This window comes from Haplochromis burtoni, unplaced genomic scaffold (assembly GCF_018398535.1).
Source record: "Haplochromis burtoni strain Fernald_Lab_line unplaced genomic scaffold, NCSU_Asbu1 Contig_25, whole genome shotgun sequence".
NCBI lineage: Eukaryota > Metazoa > Chordata > Actinopteri > Cichliformes > Cichlidae > Haplochromis > Haplochromis burtoni.
Window position 1 is genome coordinate 38,957 of NW_024582386.1, and position 17,601 is coordinate 56,557.

General features: G+C 40.4%; 1 protein-coding gene across 17 annotated transcripts in view; it reads left to right on the forward strand.

Annotated features, from left to right (window-relative positions):
* ptk2aa (protein tyrosine kinase 2aa) overlaps positions 1 to 17,601 on the forward strand; it is a 64,260-nt gene that overhangs the window by 35,195 nt on the left and 11,464 nt on the right. For 4 of the 17 annotated variants that reach the window (XM_042218883.1, XM_042218884.1, XM_042218890.1 and 1 more), the window contains 18 exons: positions 797 to 937; positions 1,271 to 1,348; positions 1,481 to 1,588; positions 2,093 to 2,210; positions 2,483 to 2,513; positions 3,926 to 3,990; positions 8,106 to 8,123; positions 11,060 to 11,116; positions 12,061 to 12,081; positions 13,590 to 13,687; positions 13,829 to 13,913; positions 14,006 to 14,106; positions 14,229 to 14,344; positions 14,846 to 14,946; positions 15,281 to 15,370; positions 15,462 to 15,666; positions 16,028 to 16,130; positions 16,275 to 16,337. In XM_042218883.1, the coding sequence (XP_042074817.1) occupies positions 797 to 937; positions 1,271 to 1,348; positions 1,481 to 1,588; positions 2,093 to 2,210; positions 2,483 to 2,513; positions 3,926 to 3,990; positions 8,106 to 8,123; positions 11,060 to 11,116; positions 12,061 to 12,081; positions 13,590 to 13,687; positions 13,829 to 13,913; positions 14,006 to 14,106; positions 14,229 to 14,344; positions 14,846 to 14,946; positions 15,281 to 15,370; positions 15,462 to 15,666; positions 16,028 to 16,130; positions 16,275 to 16,337 (1,599 nt within the window). Of the gene's footprint in view, positions 1 to 796; positions 938 to 1,270; positions 1,349 to 1,480; positions 1,589 to 2,092; positions 2,211 to 2,482; positions 2,514 to 2,539; positions 3,720 to 3,925; positions 3,991 to 4,334; positions 4,422 to 8,105; positions 8,124 to 8,537; positions 10,978 to 11,059; positions 11,117 to 12,060; positions 12,082 to 13,589; positions 13,688 to 13,828; positions 13,914 to 14,005; positions 14,107 to 14,228; positions 14,345 to 14,845; positions 14,947 to 15,280; positions 15,371 to 15,461; positions 15,667 to 16,027; positions 16,131 to 16,274; positions 16,338 to 17,601 lie in introns of those variants that run through there. The other 13 variants (XM_042218887.1, XM_042218889.1, XM_042218897.1 and 10 more) reach the window with 10 other exon arrangements.

The following is a 17,601-nucleotide window of genomic DNA, read 5'->3' on the forward strand; positions in this document are numbered from 1 at the left end:
GTGTGTGTGTGTGTGTGTGTGTGTGTGTGTGTGTGTGTGTGTGTGTGAGAGAGAGACAGAGTATTTGTGGGTTTACGGTTTCCTTCAGGCTTAAGTAAACACCTGGCATCAGGGCTCTGTGTAGCTACAGTGAAGTTTATATAATACAGTTTTTATTGACAAATCAATAATATTAAAGTAGCACTAAAATGAGTTAAATATTAAATTGTTATATGAATATTTCTGTCCTGAATATTTATTTCTGTTTTATAGTAAATGTTTAGTGCAGACAAATGTGTAATACCAAGTCATTCAGGCTGCCTGAGATCAGCCTGAATGTGCAAACTTATAATGTGCAGAATGCCCCTAATTGCTATTCTGTTTTAAACCTATGCATGTTCCTCTTGCAAGCCTGCTAAATACTCATCTTTCTTCCATTGATATATAAAAAGCAGTTCATAGGATTGTCTGCATACTGAATGTGTGTTAATTTATTTATTTTCCTAATTATGCATTCAGTGTGTGCGCGCAGGACAATATGTTGTCCATTTTTGTGCCAAGAGTGTCAAAGAATAGAGGATTAAATAGCAGAATGATCCTCCTTGATGTATTTCTCTCTACCATCTGTCTGCTTTGTGTTGGTGACATAAGAGATCAAAAAATTCACATGTGAGGCTGTGATTGTAATGCCAGCAGACCCACACGTCCTTCAGCAAAATCCACTCTGTAAATCTGTACACTGTACAATGTACACTGTAGATGAATGGGCAGACTTTTTACTGTTTAACTGAGTATATTTTTTCCATTTTTTGTGCAGGCTAAAACGCTTCGAAAATTGATTCAGCAGACATTTAAGCAAGTAGCCAACCTTAATGATGAGCAGTGCATCCTGAAGTTCTTGGAGATACTTGCACCAATTTACCGCTATGACAAGGAGTTCTTCAAATGTGCCCTTGGGGTAGGTTGAGTCTGCTGCTCAGTTTCACTCTGCCACGCTGCCCTCAGGGAGCGCTGCTTTTCCGTGTTAGGTCGACCCCTTTTGGTGGCGTCAGGCTTTGCATGTATCCAGCGAACAATACCTGCAGACATGTAAGGCAGAAACATGGTTCTTACACAAGTCAAGCATCTGGAGGGATGACAAGTATTGAGACTCCCTTCTAGAAGGGCTTTGATGCTGTCCCCACTCCCTTTCCTTGCTCATGTTTTATTTTCTGTAATTTTCTCCTGGCCTGCCCTTCTCCCTCCTCCCGGTCTGTCTCTTTTAACTTGCATCTCATCCTCTCTTTAACAGTCCAGCTGGGTGATCCAGGTAGAATTAGCCATTGGGCCAGAGGAAGGAATCAGCTACCTCACTGACAAGGGGTCCACGGTGAGTTTCTACAAAGAACATAAAGTAAAACTCATCCAGGTTTATTGCACTCTAGTTCATGATCAAAGAAAACTAACGAGTGTAGTTCACATGTTTTACTTTAATTTCTTGTGTGTGTTGCTCTGTCCTCAGCCCACCCATCTAGCAAATTTTAATCAAGTCCAGTCCATCCAGTACTCAGCTATGGAGGAAAAGGACAGGAAAGGCATGCTACAACTGAACGTAGCCGGAGCTGCTGAGGTATCACTACCCTCTCTGTTACTGTGATAAACTATGGAAAACTTGACTGTTGGCAAATAAAAAATTTTCCATCTTATTTTACATACATGTAGTTAAAAAAGATCACATTTTGTTATATAATCATCCATCAACTCTTTATGAGCTTTTTATGAAGAAAAATGTTTGCTTGAGTCTTGTGAGGTAAGTAGAAGGTTTTATGGTACCTTTTTTTCTTTGTAGGTGATATTTTACTATTGTTTCACTTGGCAGCGTCATTCTGACCTCTAAAGATCAAAAGCTATTCTCACTGTGTTGCTTAGTTTGTCTACAAGAGTGGTTTGGTTTACTGTTACCTATATGATTTGATGTACTCACATGTAAGACATGCATGTATGATGAGTTTTTCTTGAACATAAGGGCCAGCTGAAAATTTCTAGTGATTTGCTTTGTTTGTGTTTATGTATGTGTTTGAAATAATAGCTATCTGTAACAGGCCTACTATGCTGTCTGTCTGTGTTTGTGTAGCCTCTCACAGTTACGACAGCATCTCTCACCACGGCGGAGAACTTGGCTGACTTGATTGATGGTTACTGTCGACTCGTATCCATGGAAACTCACTCCTTCATTATCAGAGTTCAGAAAGGTAAAGTTTGATCGCTCCTATATGTCAGTTAGGCTTTTTTTGTTTGTTTTTAAATTGATGGTATGAAACTTTTCTTCTGTGCAAAAATGTATTTTCTTGGGTTTGTAGGGATAGAATGGTAAAAATAGAAAATACTTGTCCTTACTCTGCTGGATGTATTTCAACAATTTCTGTTCTCATGACATTTGGTTTTCTTTGTGCTGTGCATACAGCCATGTGTTGTGTGAGTGAGGACACATTATTCATTGGAAATTCATATTTCTGTCCTCTAGAGGGAGAGAGAGCGCTGCCTTCCATCCCAAAGTAAGTACAGACCTCATCCTTGGTATAGTTATATATAAAAGGAAAGAGTTGCCATGTTCCAAGATCGGTAACTGTATTTTTCTTTTTTTCTGTCAAACTGACCATGTGTGGTTTGGAGCCCTGATGACAGAGTTTTACTGAAAATAAAAGGCCCATAGCACTAAATAATGTGCATGTAGAGACTTGTAATTTGATATCAGAATAAACCACAATACTATATTTACATCAAATAGATTTCCAGGGAATTGTGGTTTTGAGAATTGAGTGTTATGTAAGTAAACACAGACAAGAGCATTTCTATTGTAAAGTCTTTCAGCAATGCTTTGTCAAAGTTCTGCTCAGTTAAAATTCAGAAGAAAGTGACTGCTGATAGTAAAGTTCAGAGGAGGAATACAGAAGCTGCAGCGAATTCATTCTTTTACTTTTATGCCCGGTTTTGGTTTGGGCTGCATTTTTTGTTTTGCAGTTTTATTTTCCGAAAAGCTTCCGGGAAAGAACCTTGTAATTTACATTTTCGCTGCAAATAGAGATTTTGAATTAATTCAAATTAAATGCGTGAAAGCTTTCGTACGCTTTGAAATGACAACAGTGAACTATTGTTTTCTTGGGCTTTGTTGTTGCTTTTTTTTTCTAATGCACTTCCTTTCTTCCATTTAATCTAAAATTATATAACTAATGGCAAGTTGTGGAGAATTAGAGGGAATATGGGGACCTTTAAAAAGTTTGTGAACAGAAAAAAACTGAACAAAAACCCTCAAATGTATTTTTTCCCCCCAATAAATGAGCCGTTTGGGTTTTTTGATGCACAACTTTCCTAATGCCCACAGCGTTTTATTTGTTTATCTGTAGCTGTTGAAGCCGGGTAGATTAGCATGATTATGTTTATCTATCAGCTGTTTAAATTCAGCCTCCAGCAGTTTATCTTTGTTTTGGTCATTTCAGCTCAAATCTGTCCCGCTCTCTCTTTTATCTTTCTCCCACTCTGTGGCTCTGGTCAAATAAGGATATAAGTTTAGGAGCCAAATATTTTCCACTTAGGGTTTTTAAACACTCTCGAAGTCTCCTCCTCTTGCTTTCATTCGCTCACTCCCTTTGCTCACCCACCCTCTCTTTTCCCTTCTGTCTGTTGCTGTCTGTGATGTAAAAAGATAGTAGTAGAGCTCAGCTGATATAGGAAAAAGAAACCACGGCAAAAGGAGAGAGACAGTAAGGATTAGTTTACCTTTGAAGAGCTGCATGTGTGCAATGCATGTGGGGAACAGCTTCCATCGTTTCTCCTTTTCCTTTTTTTTTATCGTTAACTTTAAAAATCGCTGATATTGATGTTATGGAGGCATAAATGTAGTTAGTGTATTTTTGTGTGTGTGTCTGTGTAACTGTTGTCTGATTTGCTCTTGGCTCCTTTTCTCTAGACTTTCTAACAGTGAAAAAAAGTTAGAAGCAGTCCGGAGTGGAGTAAGAGCGATCTCTGTCTCAGGTAAGATACAAAATCAAGCACACTCACTCACAAAGAGGCAGTTTTAGGAGGAAGATGAGCAAGAGTCTGCTCATCTTCATCGAAGCTTCCTCGGCTCCAGCTGTCTTCCCGTTGTTTCATAATTCAGCTTTTTGTTTTTTCCCCCTCTTACTCATTTTCCCCATCATAATCTCATTGTTTTCTCCTCTGTTGGGACAGCCTCTCCCTCTCTCTCCGTCATCCACTTTGTTCCTGCTTTCTTTTGTTTACATCTTCTCCCCTCATCTTTCTTCACTCTCTCACATCCATTCACTCTTGTTTTCTCTCTCACACTCTCATCCTCTCCCCCGCCCTATTGGCTGAAGATCTTGTGACATCGATGCCTCCTAAGCCAACCAAGGCGCGGCGTTTCCTCCTCCCCTTTGTCTTCTGTTCAGATTCGCCGCCCAACGGTATCCTCGGCTCTCATTGGACAGTTAGCAGAGGAGCATATCCACAAAATTGTGATGTGGCAGAGTGAAATTCCTGATTTGATGACCGCGCTTACTGAATAACTTCACATAAGGACACACAGACAGTCTTTACAAAACCCACAGTACTGAGGAATGTTAATTAAAATGTTACAGTAATAATATGTGGGTTGTTTAAGTGATTTATGGTACTCATTTAGTGCAGGATGGGTCCAAATATTTGACTCGCTCTTGTTTTGTTTTTTGTGGGGAGAGTTTTTCTACATTTTAGATCTAAAGTAAAAAGTGATTTTATGGCTAAAACACTTTCTGCTCCATCACAATCTGTCCCCTTCTGCTAAACTGTCTTTGACTTCGTTGCCTTGTTGCTTTAACTCATCCAGTCTTACACAAACACACACACACACACACACTTTAACCACAATAACAGGTTATGCGATGCTTCGTAACCACACCAATGCTCACTAAAAATAAAAGACTTTAATACAAATTAAAAAACGATTGGACAAATATCTCTGCCTGAGGTTTGTGTATGTTTTTGATGCATTAGGAATTTATTTCGTAGCCATTAGTAACCAGTCTTTACCCCTTACAAGTCTAATGAAGATGGATCTATTCTGTTACTTTCCATCATGTTTTTTTCCCTATTGTATTGTTGTGAGTAGCAGTAGCATGTGATGACACACAGAGTGAATTGTTATTTCAGGACTCCAGTAAGCACATCTTGCTGGTGAGGTCACAACTGTGTTGTTTTTCATGAATGTTGCGGCCCAAAAGATTTATCATCTGATATGGACAAATCCCAAATGTACACTCACTGACCACTTTGTTAGGTACAGCAGGTTGGTTCCAGACTGGGCCTCTTAAGAGCTGCTTTAATTCTTCACGGGATAGATTCAGCAAGGTGCTGGACACATTCCTCTGAGTTCATATTAATGTGATCATGTCAAACACTTGCTGCAGATTTGTGAGCTGCATCTCCCATTCTGCCACACTCCAAAGCACAAAGGTGCTCTGTTTGCTTGCTTTTGTGACTGTGGAGGATATTTGTGTACAGTTGTCCCTCGTTTATCACATTAGTTACATTCTAAAAATAACCCGCGATAGGTGAAATCCGCAAAGTAGCCAACTTTCTTCTTTACAATTATTATAGGTGTTTTAAAGCTGTAAAACCCCTCACTACACACTTTATACCTTTTTCTCAGATAGGCACGAACATTCTCTCACTTTTATCTCTTGTTTAAACACTCTAAAAGTTCAAACCTTCGTAGAAAAATGAATCCAGTATTATAGAATGGAACCAAAGGCACATGTGGTTGCCTTTGACGGTGCAAAACGTTTCGTCGACATTGTTGTGTTTGTTGGGGAGAAAACTTACAAACATGCAGTACAGCACTTCAGAGTCACACTGCTAGTGATCGAAGATTTATGTAAATTTGACAAGCTGAACGCATTTTGTACTGTACAGGAGACACGGCACGAGATTGATTGACAATGGTCTACAGCCAATCAGGATGCAGAACAAAATGCGCTGTTAAAAAAAAGAAGGAAAAATTGCACAAAAAAAAGGTGAACCTCGTTATAGTGAGGGACCGCTGTACAATGAAATTGCTGTTATGTTCAAGAAACAAGTTTGAGATGATTTGAGCTCTGTGACATGATGGTTTATCCCGCTGGAAGCAGCCATCAGAGAATGGTTATACTGTGGTCATAAGGGAACAGACATGGTCAGCGACAATATTTAGTTAAGCTGTGGGGTTTGGTACTAAAAGGACCACACTGTGCCATACAGTGCTATACAAGACAAAATGAATCCATGCTTTTATGTTGTTTACACCAAATTTTGACCCAACTGTCTTAATGTCAGCAGAAATTGAGACTCAGCAGAAAAGGTGAGTTTCCTGTCTTATGTTGGCCAATGCTGGTGAAGTTGTGTGAACTGTAGTGTCAGTTTCCTGTTCTTAGCTGACAGGAGTGGCAACTGGTGAGTTCTCATGCTGCTTCAAGGTTTGACATGTTGTGCATTCAGAGATGCTCTTCTGCATACCTTGGTTGTAACCAGTGATTATTTGAGTCACTGTTGCCTTCTTATCAGCTTGAAGTAGACTAACCATTCTCCTCTGATCTCTGGCATCCACCAGGGATTCTCAGTCAGTGAACCGTCACTCACAGGATTATTTCTCATGTTCAGATCATTCTCTGTAAAGCCCAGAGTTAGTTGTTTAGGGAAATCCTAGTAGATCAGCAGTTAGCAAAATACAACAACCGTGACACAATCAGCGTCTCTTAAATCACTTTTCTACCACATTCTGATGCTCAGTTTGAACATCTGCACATCGTCTCGATCATATATGCATGTATAAATGCACTGAGATGCGCACATGTGATTGGCTGATCACAAAATGATCATTAACGAGAAGTTTAACAGCTGTACCTAAATAAAGTGGTTAGTGAGTGTACATGAGAGATGTTGCCTGGTTCTTGGAACCATTTAGAAACACTGTCATCTCATCTTTAAACCAGCACAGCACCCTCCCACATGGTTGTTTCCAGTACTCTTAGCACTGTCTGCAGCAGATGTAGCAGAGTAGTTTATAGCAGAGCAGTGTCAACAAGTCAAGCTGCTAACTGTTTGTTCAATGCTAGAAAGTTACTAAACACTCATCCCTCATTTTCCTTTAATGCTAATGCTTTTAGCAACATGGGGAAGTTGCTATACTAGAAGGACTCATGGATTTTATTGGATGTTACACATCTACCAGAATCCCATCGCTCTATTCTGTGTACGTGTCAGTTGCGTGATATCCTGGATGGGTCATAATGCTGACCTCATGTCTCCAAGTGTCGCGTTGGCAGCTGTCATCAGTAACTAAAAAGACGGCTCGGAGAAACGAGTGTGAGAGTCTGGACAGCAGCTGCTTCATAGCCGAAACCTTTAAAAATCATCCAAACTTTTCCAAATGTGATAAACAGACCTGATAAATGCAACGCTTGGAATTTCAAGCTCAGCGTGTTTTAGTAAAACTCACAAAAACAGCTTGTAAACTTTTACTCTCTTATATGCATTCAAAACTTTTCCACATTTCCCATTTAAGATGGAAAAAATATGAAAAAAGCCAAAAATAATAAAGCGAAAAGTTGTCACTGGGGGCGTTCTCTTGTTCTAAGAATTGAGTGAGAAAATGAGGCATGTGAGAAACCTTGATCAGTTGTAACTGCCTGCTCACTGTATCCGTTCTTCCAATGAAACTCGCATATTAAACACAGCTGCATCCCCTGTCTGCTCACTGTAATTAACTCCCCAGCTCACATGCTTACAGCTTGACACACAGAACATACTTTATTGACACCACATTGGACTTATTGTCACTGTTTTCTACACATGTGTATTTTAACTGTACATGAGCCTGCACAGCATTAATTGAAGGAGATGTTAACGTTGCATTTTTTCCCCCTTCATTAGATTTTGGATTTTAACTAACTGCCCGCTGATTGTTTGGCTTTGCAGATCCTGCAACATCACCGTGTTGTTTCATGGCATGTCATGCTCTAACCTCTCTCTCTCTCCTCTCTGCTCTGCCTCCTGCTTCTCTCTCTCTCTCGCTGCTGTTTGTCGTCCTCCTTCTCTGCTGTCCCGTTTCCTGCATGCTCTCCTGGACCCTGCAGAAGATCTTAGTGGGGATGGTAAAGTTATACTGTTGTTTATAATCTTTTGTTCTTATGTTCCTTCTTCCTAGTCCTCCTCCACCAAAACACTGCACTCTCCTGGGAAAGGGGAGTGCACGTTGTGGTGGTGTGAGAGAGAAAGTGTGTGTGTGAGTGCGGTATATGTGCTTTGTTGTGTGAATATTGTGTAATGTAATTTTAATACAAAATGATTGGATACATGGATAAATAACCTGTAAGCAAGAGTAGCATGCGATTTTATTATTGCATGTTTAAGTTGAGTGTTTGTGTGATTATCTCCTATTATTGTCTTCAAAGCCGAATGTCTGCTTTCATCCGGAAGGGACACCAAAAAGTGGTGTTTTCTCTTTACGGGAACGTCTGCAGCTGCTTCTCTCTGTCGTTCTCCACACACACACACACACACACACACACACACACACACACACACACAATTGGCTACACATATGCAAAATCGTGCACACGTGTACTCTTGTGCGTTCATGCACACACTTGCACACTCACGGAGAGGAGTTGGGAGAGGCTTGCTGGATTCGAGAGCGGGTGCATTCCTGGCTATAATGGGCCAGCTAGATCGCACACATACACACAAATTCCCTCTCTACCGAAAGCTGAAATGCAGAGTTAGGCCTCTCAAGCTTAGAAAGGGTTGTTTCTGTAGAACACATCCCAAACCACACTGGGGTTTAATATGCAGAGTGATACAGAGTGACCTCTTAGTAAAAACTAAAACCATTTCTTTCATAGACTATTTATGCAAGCTACACAAAATACTCAAAAAACTAGAGTGTAGCTTCTATCCCCAACTGGATTTTATTGGATTTTTGTACATGTAAAAACGTGAAGAAAAAAAGTAAAATGCAAAAATGAACAGGTATTGTTAGTACATTTTTTTTAAATCAACGACTCAGAATCAGCTTTTGCCCAACAGTTTATCTAATGATCAAATCAAGATGCTTTTAATAAGCCTCTAAATGTTGTTTCGTTCCCCTCTTGTGAAATATAAGTCATGCGTAGCAATGGTTAAATAAATGGATGCCTGTTTAATTAAAAGGGTTTTTTTAGCATCTTGCAAAAATAGGGAAATGTGTTCTATAATAGCAGTAACAATGACATTTGTACTACAGTCACACAAGGGAAAACAGTGGTTGAAAACCGCGGCATGCCCAAAATTATGGCAATTGTGTCCAATGAGCAAGCAATCTCATTGCCTTTGAAATGGGTGCTTCGAAGATGCGGATCAAGTCTGCAGCCACTTGTAGTCGGCTGCTGCTTTCCAAGAGATTTTGGCGCATTTGCTGTCAGTTTGAGATTGAATGTGGTCAAGCTGGTAGGTTATTAGTAACAGCATGGTGATAAACTGGTAAAAGTTAAAAATCTGTTGGTGTTGACACACACACAGAGAAATTTATTCATATTTAACTGTTATTAATTCACACTTACATTCCACAGTATTAATGTAGACTGTGAATGTGCTACTTACATTCACAGCACAGCAAGAACCGCAAAATTCGAGATTGAAACAGAAATTTCTCCACAAAGAGTGTTCTAGTTGTTGCAGGAGAGCAATTTAACTGTAAAGTAACACGAGCGCTCAGCAAGCTTGTTTTTATATAGGATTATAACTAGAGCCAGTGGAGGCCCCTGTTGCAAAGACAAGGGACATATTCCACATATTGCACACATACTGACTCTGATTGATTGCAGTATGCTAGCAATCTGTGTTTATAAATTAGACAGCAATCATTTGGAAACCTTCTCCAATCTGTCGTGGACGTTTTAAGTTCTTGGACAGAGTCAGGATAGGTGTTTTTTCCCCCCTAGATTCTGTGTTTTATGTAAAGCTAACAGCTAACCACACAAATATCAGAGTTTTTATCAATCACATTATGTGACTCTGAGCAAATATACACGTTCCACAATATTCAAATATAACTTTGCTCACTAATAGAACAAAATAAGTGCAGTTTATGTTGTCAACCATCCGGTGTATTGTTTGGCCCGCCTTATTTAAAATGACTATGCAGCTAGCCCGTAGTTCCTCTACAAGTCTGGCTTCAGAGACTTTTCCTGAGAAAAGCAGCCACAGGCTTTAGAAAAGGATTTTTGATTAAATTTAGGAACACATTTCCCACAGTCCCTGATAAATCCCGAGCAGAGCTGCGAGGGGAGCAGGACAGCAGATGTTTGACTCTTGTTTCCAACAGCTGAGTCTGCACACTGATTTTATTTTAAACGCCGCCATCTGGTTAGGATCAACTCGGTCCATGTTTCCCCGTCTTTTTTTTTCTTCTTCTTCTTCCTCCTGGCTCTCTTCTCTCTCTGGCTATCTGTCTGATTCTGCACAGATTTCACCCTAAATACTACCATCTGCTCCCATGACAGCTAGACCCAACATTGCTCCTTCCTCTTCTGTGCATTTCTCCCTCAATGCTTCTTCCTCTTCACTGAGTTTTCAACTAGTCTCCTTACTGTTTTGCCTTTCATTTTCTGTTTGTCCCTGCTTTGTGTCTTCATCTCATCTCTTTTACTTTTCTTTACCTCCTCCTCCTCCTTCTCCTCTACCGCCACCACAGTAAGTCCCTCCCTGCAAACCAGCTGCTCTCACACAGACAGATATTCACAACACATGCTCAGCTGACGCTATCCGCCAAGTGTTTTTGTGTGTGTGTGTGTGTGTGTGTGGGTGTGTGTGTGTGTCTGTGTGTGAAAGAAGGCGAGAGAAAGGCAGAGCAAGAAGCTACGTGGGTGTTTCTCTGCTCGGGAGTTGTTCAAACTCTGAGTTAGCTTCATGCTTTAAGTTTAGGGTGGGTTTCTTCTCGGGTGTTTGTGTCATGGACCCTTCTTAACGGTAAACCAGTTTTTGTGTCATCATTTGTACCAAGTGTGTTTTAATGTCTTGCTATTGTGCGTGTGTGTGTGTCATGTTTCAGAAACCGATGACTATGCAGAGATAGTTGATGAAGAGGACACCTACACCATGCCCTCAAGTAAGTCACTTATTCAGTTTGCTCTCTTTCTAAACTCATTTGTACTTAAGGACTCTTAAGAACTCAGCTTCTGTTGCACTGGCACACGGCGGCTATAAATTTCTCGTACTCAAACAAACGTTAATTTCATTCTGCTCCCTAATAAGCGAGGTTGTGGTGTGAATCGCTTCCAAGAAACACACTCGCACAACGAACCCGAGGAGTTGCATTAAACCGCGTTTGGTTAGGCAGCAGCTATCAAATTCTGGCCGGTTTTCCTTCATCCTTTCTAAACAGCAGAGACGCTAGAGGCCGCAGCTTGTGCCATGTACGTGTGGTCATGGAGACGCATCACATCTGTCGGATTCATTCATGCGTTTGTCAAAAGCCTGAATGTGCTGGTTTGTTTGGCTGTAGTTCTGTAAGTAGTCGTGGCTTTAGCTCCATTATTTTTAATGTGGATGTTTTGGCCAGTTCAGAGTACTTATGTGTTTGATTGTGCGGCCAACTTTGAAAATGGACTGTTCTCTTTCCCCCCCACAGTCTTTTTCTATCTGTCTCTGTCTTGGCTCTTTCTTTCTTTCTTTCTTTGTCCTTTTTTTTTGCTTTGCTTTTTTTGGTCTCCTTTAGGAGACTTCCTCTAATCAGACTCACTGCAGACATATTTTCCTATCCTGTGTCTGACTTTGTATGTGTGTCCATGTCCTACCGGCTGCTGAATGTATAAAATAAATCTGTAAAATGGTAACAGCTGGAGAGCAAGCTTAGATCTTTGAATTATTCTGTGGCGGTATCGACAATTATCAGATAATGAGCAAAGTCGGCCAGTTATTGTTGTCTGCGCACGTTTGTGTGTTTGTTTTCTGAGCTAGTTTCAATCTTAAAGCTGCTGCCTGGCTCTCCCCCCGTCTCTTCATCTCCATCTCTTTCTCTCTTCCTCTTTCCCCCCCCCATCGCCAACACAGTGAGCTATGGAGTAGTTGAAGGTAAAACTCCCTCTCTCTCTTTCATTCTCTCTCGTTATTTTTCTTTTCCAGGCATCGTAGTTTTTTACATCGTAGTGTTTTTGACCATGACCTCCAGTAAGCGCATTGAAAAGCCAGTAATGAATAAGCATTAGCTGTTTATTTGATCTTTAACACCTGGAAAAGAAAAAAAAGACTTAAATTGTTGTTGAGTTTTGTTTTGGCTTTTTCTTTTCTTTTCTTACTCAGTGGTATTTTTTATCTTGTAGATCGCAGCTCGTAAAGGTGAACTCGGGCGTCGGAACTGAGTGAGAGCCAATCCATAAACAAATCATTATGCTTCAGTACATATAACACTTTGTACTGAAGTACACTAATAAGTCAATCAGAACTTGGGAACATGAAGTAAAGGCAGACCTCTGGAACAACCTAACAGCATTTGTTGTGTTTTGGCTTGGCTCTCCTTGCACCATCCTGCTGTTATTGTGTCTTTACTACTTTTTTAAATTTGTTTCTTTTTAAATTGTGTTTTGTGGTTATGGTTCTTTCACAACTTCTTTTATGTTTGAAGAAATTATTAATTTCCTGAAAGTGAATATCAGTGTGGTTTTAATTACAGTAAATCTTTCATAATGGAATGTGTGTTTGGTTACTGCTGAACTGGTTTTGTTTGGGTTGGTTGAACCCAAACAACAGAGCTCTGTTTAGCCTGACGGACAATTAAACTTGTAAAGAATAAGTTCCCGATGGTGAACGACCCCAATAAACCTTTTCAACTTGAGCTTCCTGCGGTTAGTTGGCAACTGACATTAATACACCGCCGCAGAAATGCTTCCGGGCTTTTTCAGCAAGGCGGAAATATTAATAACGCTTTAATGTAAAAAAACAAGCAGTTTCTCTCCAATCCTTCTGGATACACTCTGTGAAAGTTAGGGTTAGATGCAGGCACTGACTTCATCAAGCAGTGTTTAGTTTCAGTCCGTATGAGAGGTGCTCAGAGATCTCCAGACTTTTTCCCAAATTGAAATTCTTTTTCACAACTGCTTGATCGTATTTTTCCCCGCAGTTTCTCTGCAACATCACTACAGACGTCATTAGAGGAACAAGTGCATTATACTGGGACACTCGTGTGCATGTTCATGTTGTATGTTGTTGGTGTGTTTGCAGATCTGTGTTGCAGCGTGCATGTTTTACCATTGATCTAGTTAGAGGGGAAGAGGCTTGATCCAGGTCCTACTGTTTTAGGTTTGTTGTAAAGTGAAACTAGTGCCAATGGATGGGGTTTGCCTAAAAGGGCAGCGTAAGACTGCCAGAATGATAGAAATAATTTAAAGCTAACTTAGAAGCATATCGTGGAAACTTTTCCACAATAAACTATCTAAATATATATATTTTCCTTGCTTAAACCTCATCCATGGTGTTGAAATAAATGCCAAATGTGACAGGTTCTTGCTTTTTTTCATCCACTGAAAATGCCCTTACTTCCTTCCCTATTCTTTTTCCTTTCCTCTTCTTACTCTGCCTCTCAGCGCGGGACTATGAGATCCAGAGGGACAGGATAGAGTTGGGCCGCTGCATTGGAGAGGGTCAGTTTGGCGATGTACACCAAGGAGTCTACAACTGTCCAGTATGTGAAAACACACCAACATGCGCACCTCTCTGTTAATGCGTGTGGGCCAAAAGGCTTGTACAGTCTTGCTGTGTTATTTCGGCGAGCTTTACAGTGTATCATCTGTTAACGCCTGTCTCGTGTGCTGTTTGTTTGCAGGACAAAGCATCTCTAGCTGTCGCCATTAAGACCTGTAAGAACTGTACCTCGGACAGCGTCAGAGAAAAGTTCCTGCAAGAAGCACGTAAGATGCAATTTTGTGTGTTTGTCAGTGTGTCTCACATCACATTAGCATTAAATGCATGATGATGCTATTACTGTCTTTTTTCCTTGCAGTGACAATGCGTCAGTTTGACCATCCTCACATTGTTAAGCTGATCGGCGTGATCACAGAGAACCCGGTGTGGATCATCATGGAGCTCTGTACTCTTGGAGAGGTAACCCTCATGCTGTGTGTGTGGGATAATCTTGGTATTCGAGTTCTCTTGAGATGGCAAGAGCCATAAAAAGCTCAGTGCCTCTGTCATTTCCTCCCTTTGTTTTCTCTCTCTGTCAACAGTTGCGCTCGTTCCTTCAGGTGAGGAAGTACAGTCTTGACCTGGCCACGCTCATCCTGTATGCCTACCAGCTCAGCACAGCTCTGGCCTACCTGGAGAGCAAACGCTTTGTACACAGGTAAACACACACACATATGCTTCTGTAGCCTGATTGAGGTGGGGGGGAGTGGAGGGCTCAGACTATTAGTGCCAACACCACAGATTATACTGAAATTGAATTAAAAAGGCATTTTCAACTACACGAACACCTGCAGGACTTTCAGTTTCTTATATAATCTCAAAACATATAAAAGTGCAAAATTATATTTCCTTTAATGACAACATTCTCTGAAGATCTTCCCACATTCACCCTGCCTTGTTACAATTTTACCAGTTTACTCAACAGTGAGATTTCAGATTCATGAATCATCATTTTGCATCACAAATGACAGTTGGGGTGTTACACAATCGGATGCACATATGTCACAAATGAAGCATTGCATTGTGAGTCTGTGAGTGTGCGTGTGTAAGGATAATATATTATGTTTCATGAATATAATGTTACAGTTGAGACTACACACGGATCACAGCAGTAGGTTTTAGGTTTTCTTTTTTCCTGCTTTTTTAAAAAAAAAAATAGGGATATAGCAGCTCGCAACGTGTTGGTCTCTGCGGTGGACTGTGTGATGCTTGGAGACTTTGGTCTATCACGATACATGGAGGACAGCTCTTACTACAAAGGTAATGAAACAACAAAACATTCAGTCGGATTTTAACTATCCTTAGAGTTTCCGTGTAATTTCCACATTAACAGGTGTGTAAAAAGGCTCCTGTGATTTCTATAAAATGGGAAAACAAAGAAAGTGCAATGCTGACCTGAAACCAGCCAGTAGTCTTCGTTTAAATAACATTTAGCTGCCAGTGCGTTACCACCATCTACTGGTGACATCACGTTATATCAGCTGTTCTCTGTGTTACCAACTCATTGCAGCCTTTTTGTTGAAACACTAACTGGTGATAAATTTTTCAATTCTCTGCCTTAGTGCTTATCTCTGTGTCTGTGTTTGTGTCTCAGCTTCTAAAGGTAAACTTCCCATTAAGTGGATGGCTCCTGAATCTATCAATTTTAGGAGATTCACGTCTGCAAGTGACGTCTGGATGTTCGGTGAGTTTTTTTTTTTCTAATCCAGCGCCACTGTGTGATGATGTGATTCATCACTGTAGGTGACTTTTGCGTGTCTGCGTCTCCCCCATAGGTGTATGCATGTGGGAGATCTTGATGTACGGCATCAAGCCCTTCCAGGGGGTGAAAAACAATGACGTGATTGGCAGGATAGAAAACGGGGAGCGCCTGGCGATGCCTCCCCAGTGTCCGCCCACCCTCTACAGTTTGATGACCAAATGTTGGTCATATGACCCCAGCAAGCGTCCGCGATTCACTGAACTCAAAACACAACTCAGGTAAAAAAAATAAACATAAAAAAAGTATTAAAAATATTAATAATTTAAAAAATGTTTACATGCTTATTTAATTAATGAGGTAGTTTAAAGGTAGTTTTTAATAATTTGCTTTAGGTGTAAAACTTTGATGTTGTTGCCATAATAGAGATGGCCTCTGTCTCAATCTGACCCCATGGAGTTTTTCTTCTTCTTCCTTTTCATTAAGTTTAATTGGTACTAAAAACATGACATTGTTTGTTTTAATTTCTCTAAAAATCTTTGACTTTCAGTACATTGGTCAAGATGAAATAGTGCACTAAACCAAAAGAGTGCATGACCGCTCGATTCAATTTTCTCTCTGCCAATGTTTTAATTCCTGAAGCACAATACTGGAGGAAGAGAAGCTCCAGCAAGAAGAGAGACTCCGAATGGAAATGAGGAGACAAGTCACCGTTTCATGGGACCCAGATGAAGCACCACCTAAAGTAAGAATCAATGACTGTTTGTGCTCGATCTGCCTTTTTGAAATCATTTGTTTCCCATCCTCCCATACCCTTGTTATTTCTTGTATGTCTGTGCGAGTCTTTGTTGTGGCTGATTAACACAAATGGTTTTCTCCGTGTTTGTAGCCTAGCAGACCAGGTTACCCCAGTGAAGGCTTCGTCAGCAACTCCCCGCACAACCACTTCCCGGTAAACAGCACACAGAAGCACACAGATCTTCATCAGTGAGGAACCTGTGCGTTCCTGTTCTGCCTTATTCAGATTCAGCTGTCCTGGGAAGCACTACAGAGATAGATAGTGAGCTAGATGCTGTAAGACCTAATGTGGACAATGACAGTCCATTAATATATAAACCACTCCTTGTTAATGACTGACATCTATGCAGTCTGATATACTCTGCCATTATCTTAAACTGTGGTGAGCATAGTTTCATTGCACCTGACGAAGGTCACTTTGACCCACATGACATTTTACATCATCTGTGAAAAGATGGTTGAAAAAATGGCTTTTTCCAAGCATCTGCACACAGCTGTACATGCCGTAAGCAGTTACACAATTCTGTTGTTTCAAAACTGTCCTCCCCAATTTGTGTTAGATATTTACAAAAAGCAAAACAAAAAAGAAAAGTTGCTGCCAAGATAAATCTTTGGTCACGACTGAGCAAAAAATGCGAAAGGAAAACAATTCAGTCACCAGTTTCAAAAACAAACCTGTAAATGATATTCTGTAACACTAAAACAAAACAAAAAAAATCTGTAAGGTTGTACAAATCAGCTCTAAGCGTGAATGCTGTCATCACAATAAGGCCAACCCAATAAAGTCTGTGTTAAGTCTGGAGTAGCTCTGACTGTCAGGCACACACTGCTGCATGTGTCTGAGTCAAAGAGAGACATGCAAGGACAGAAAGAGTTTGAGTGCAGTTATTCTTCTCCTCATAAACCAGGCAGACAGCAGGCATTTCCTGTAGTGCTAAAAGCCGCTTACTCGTGGACAAACACACACGGGCGCGCGCACACAAACACACACTAACAAATCAAAGCCACTCTTCAGCTCCTGGCAGCAAGCTTTTCTTTGGTCCTTATAAGGAGTGCGTAATTCAAACTGCCATTTAAGCCTAACTTGATAACATCGGACTTTAGATTAGCATCTGTATATTTCTGCATGCATTGCACACTAGACTGAGGTTTAAAGTGCATTTGAAGAGATTTTAACACTTTCTGAATCCATTTGCATGCCCATCAGTGAAATAGTTACTGGCTTTGGTAGTGGTTTTTCATAAGTATTCATTGATTTCCTAGTGTTATCCTTATGTCGGTAGATTTCTGATTGTTTTGCCATCATCTGACTGGTTTAGAGCGTCTTTAAAAGCAGACTTTTTGTGAAAACGTAGACGTGGAAAGTTGAATGATAATCAAAGTTTTCTCTTCTGCTATTTTATTATCTGTGAATCCTT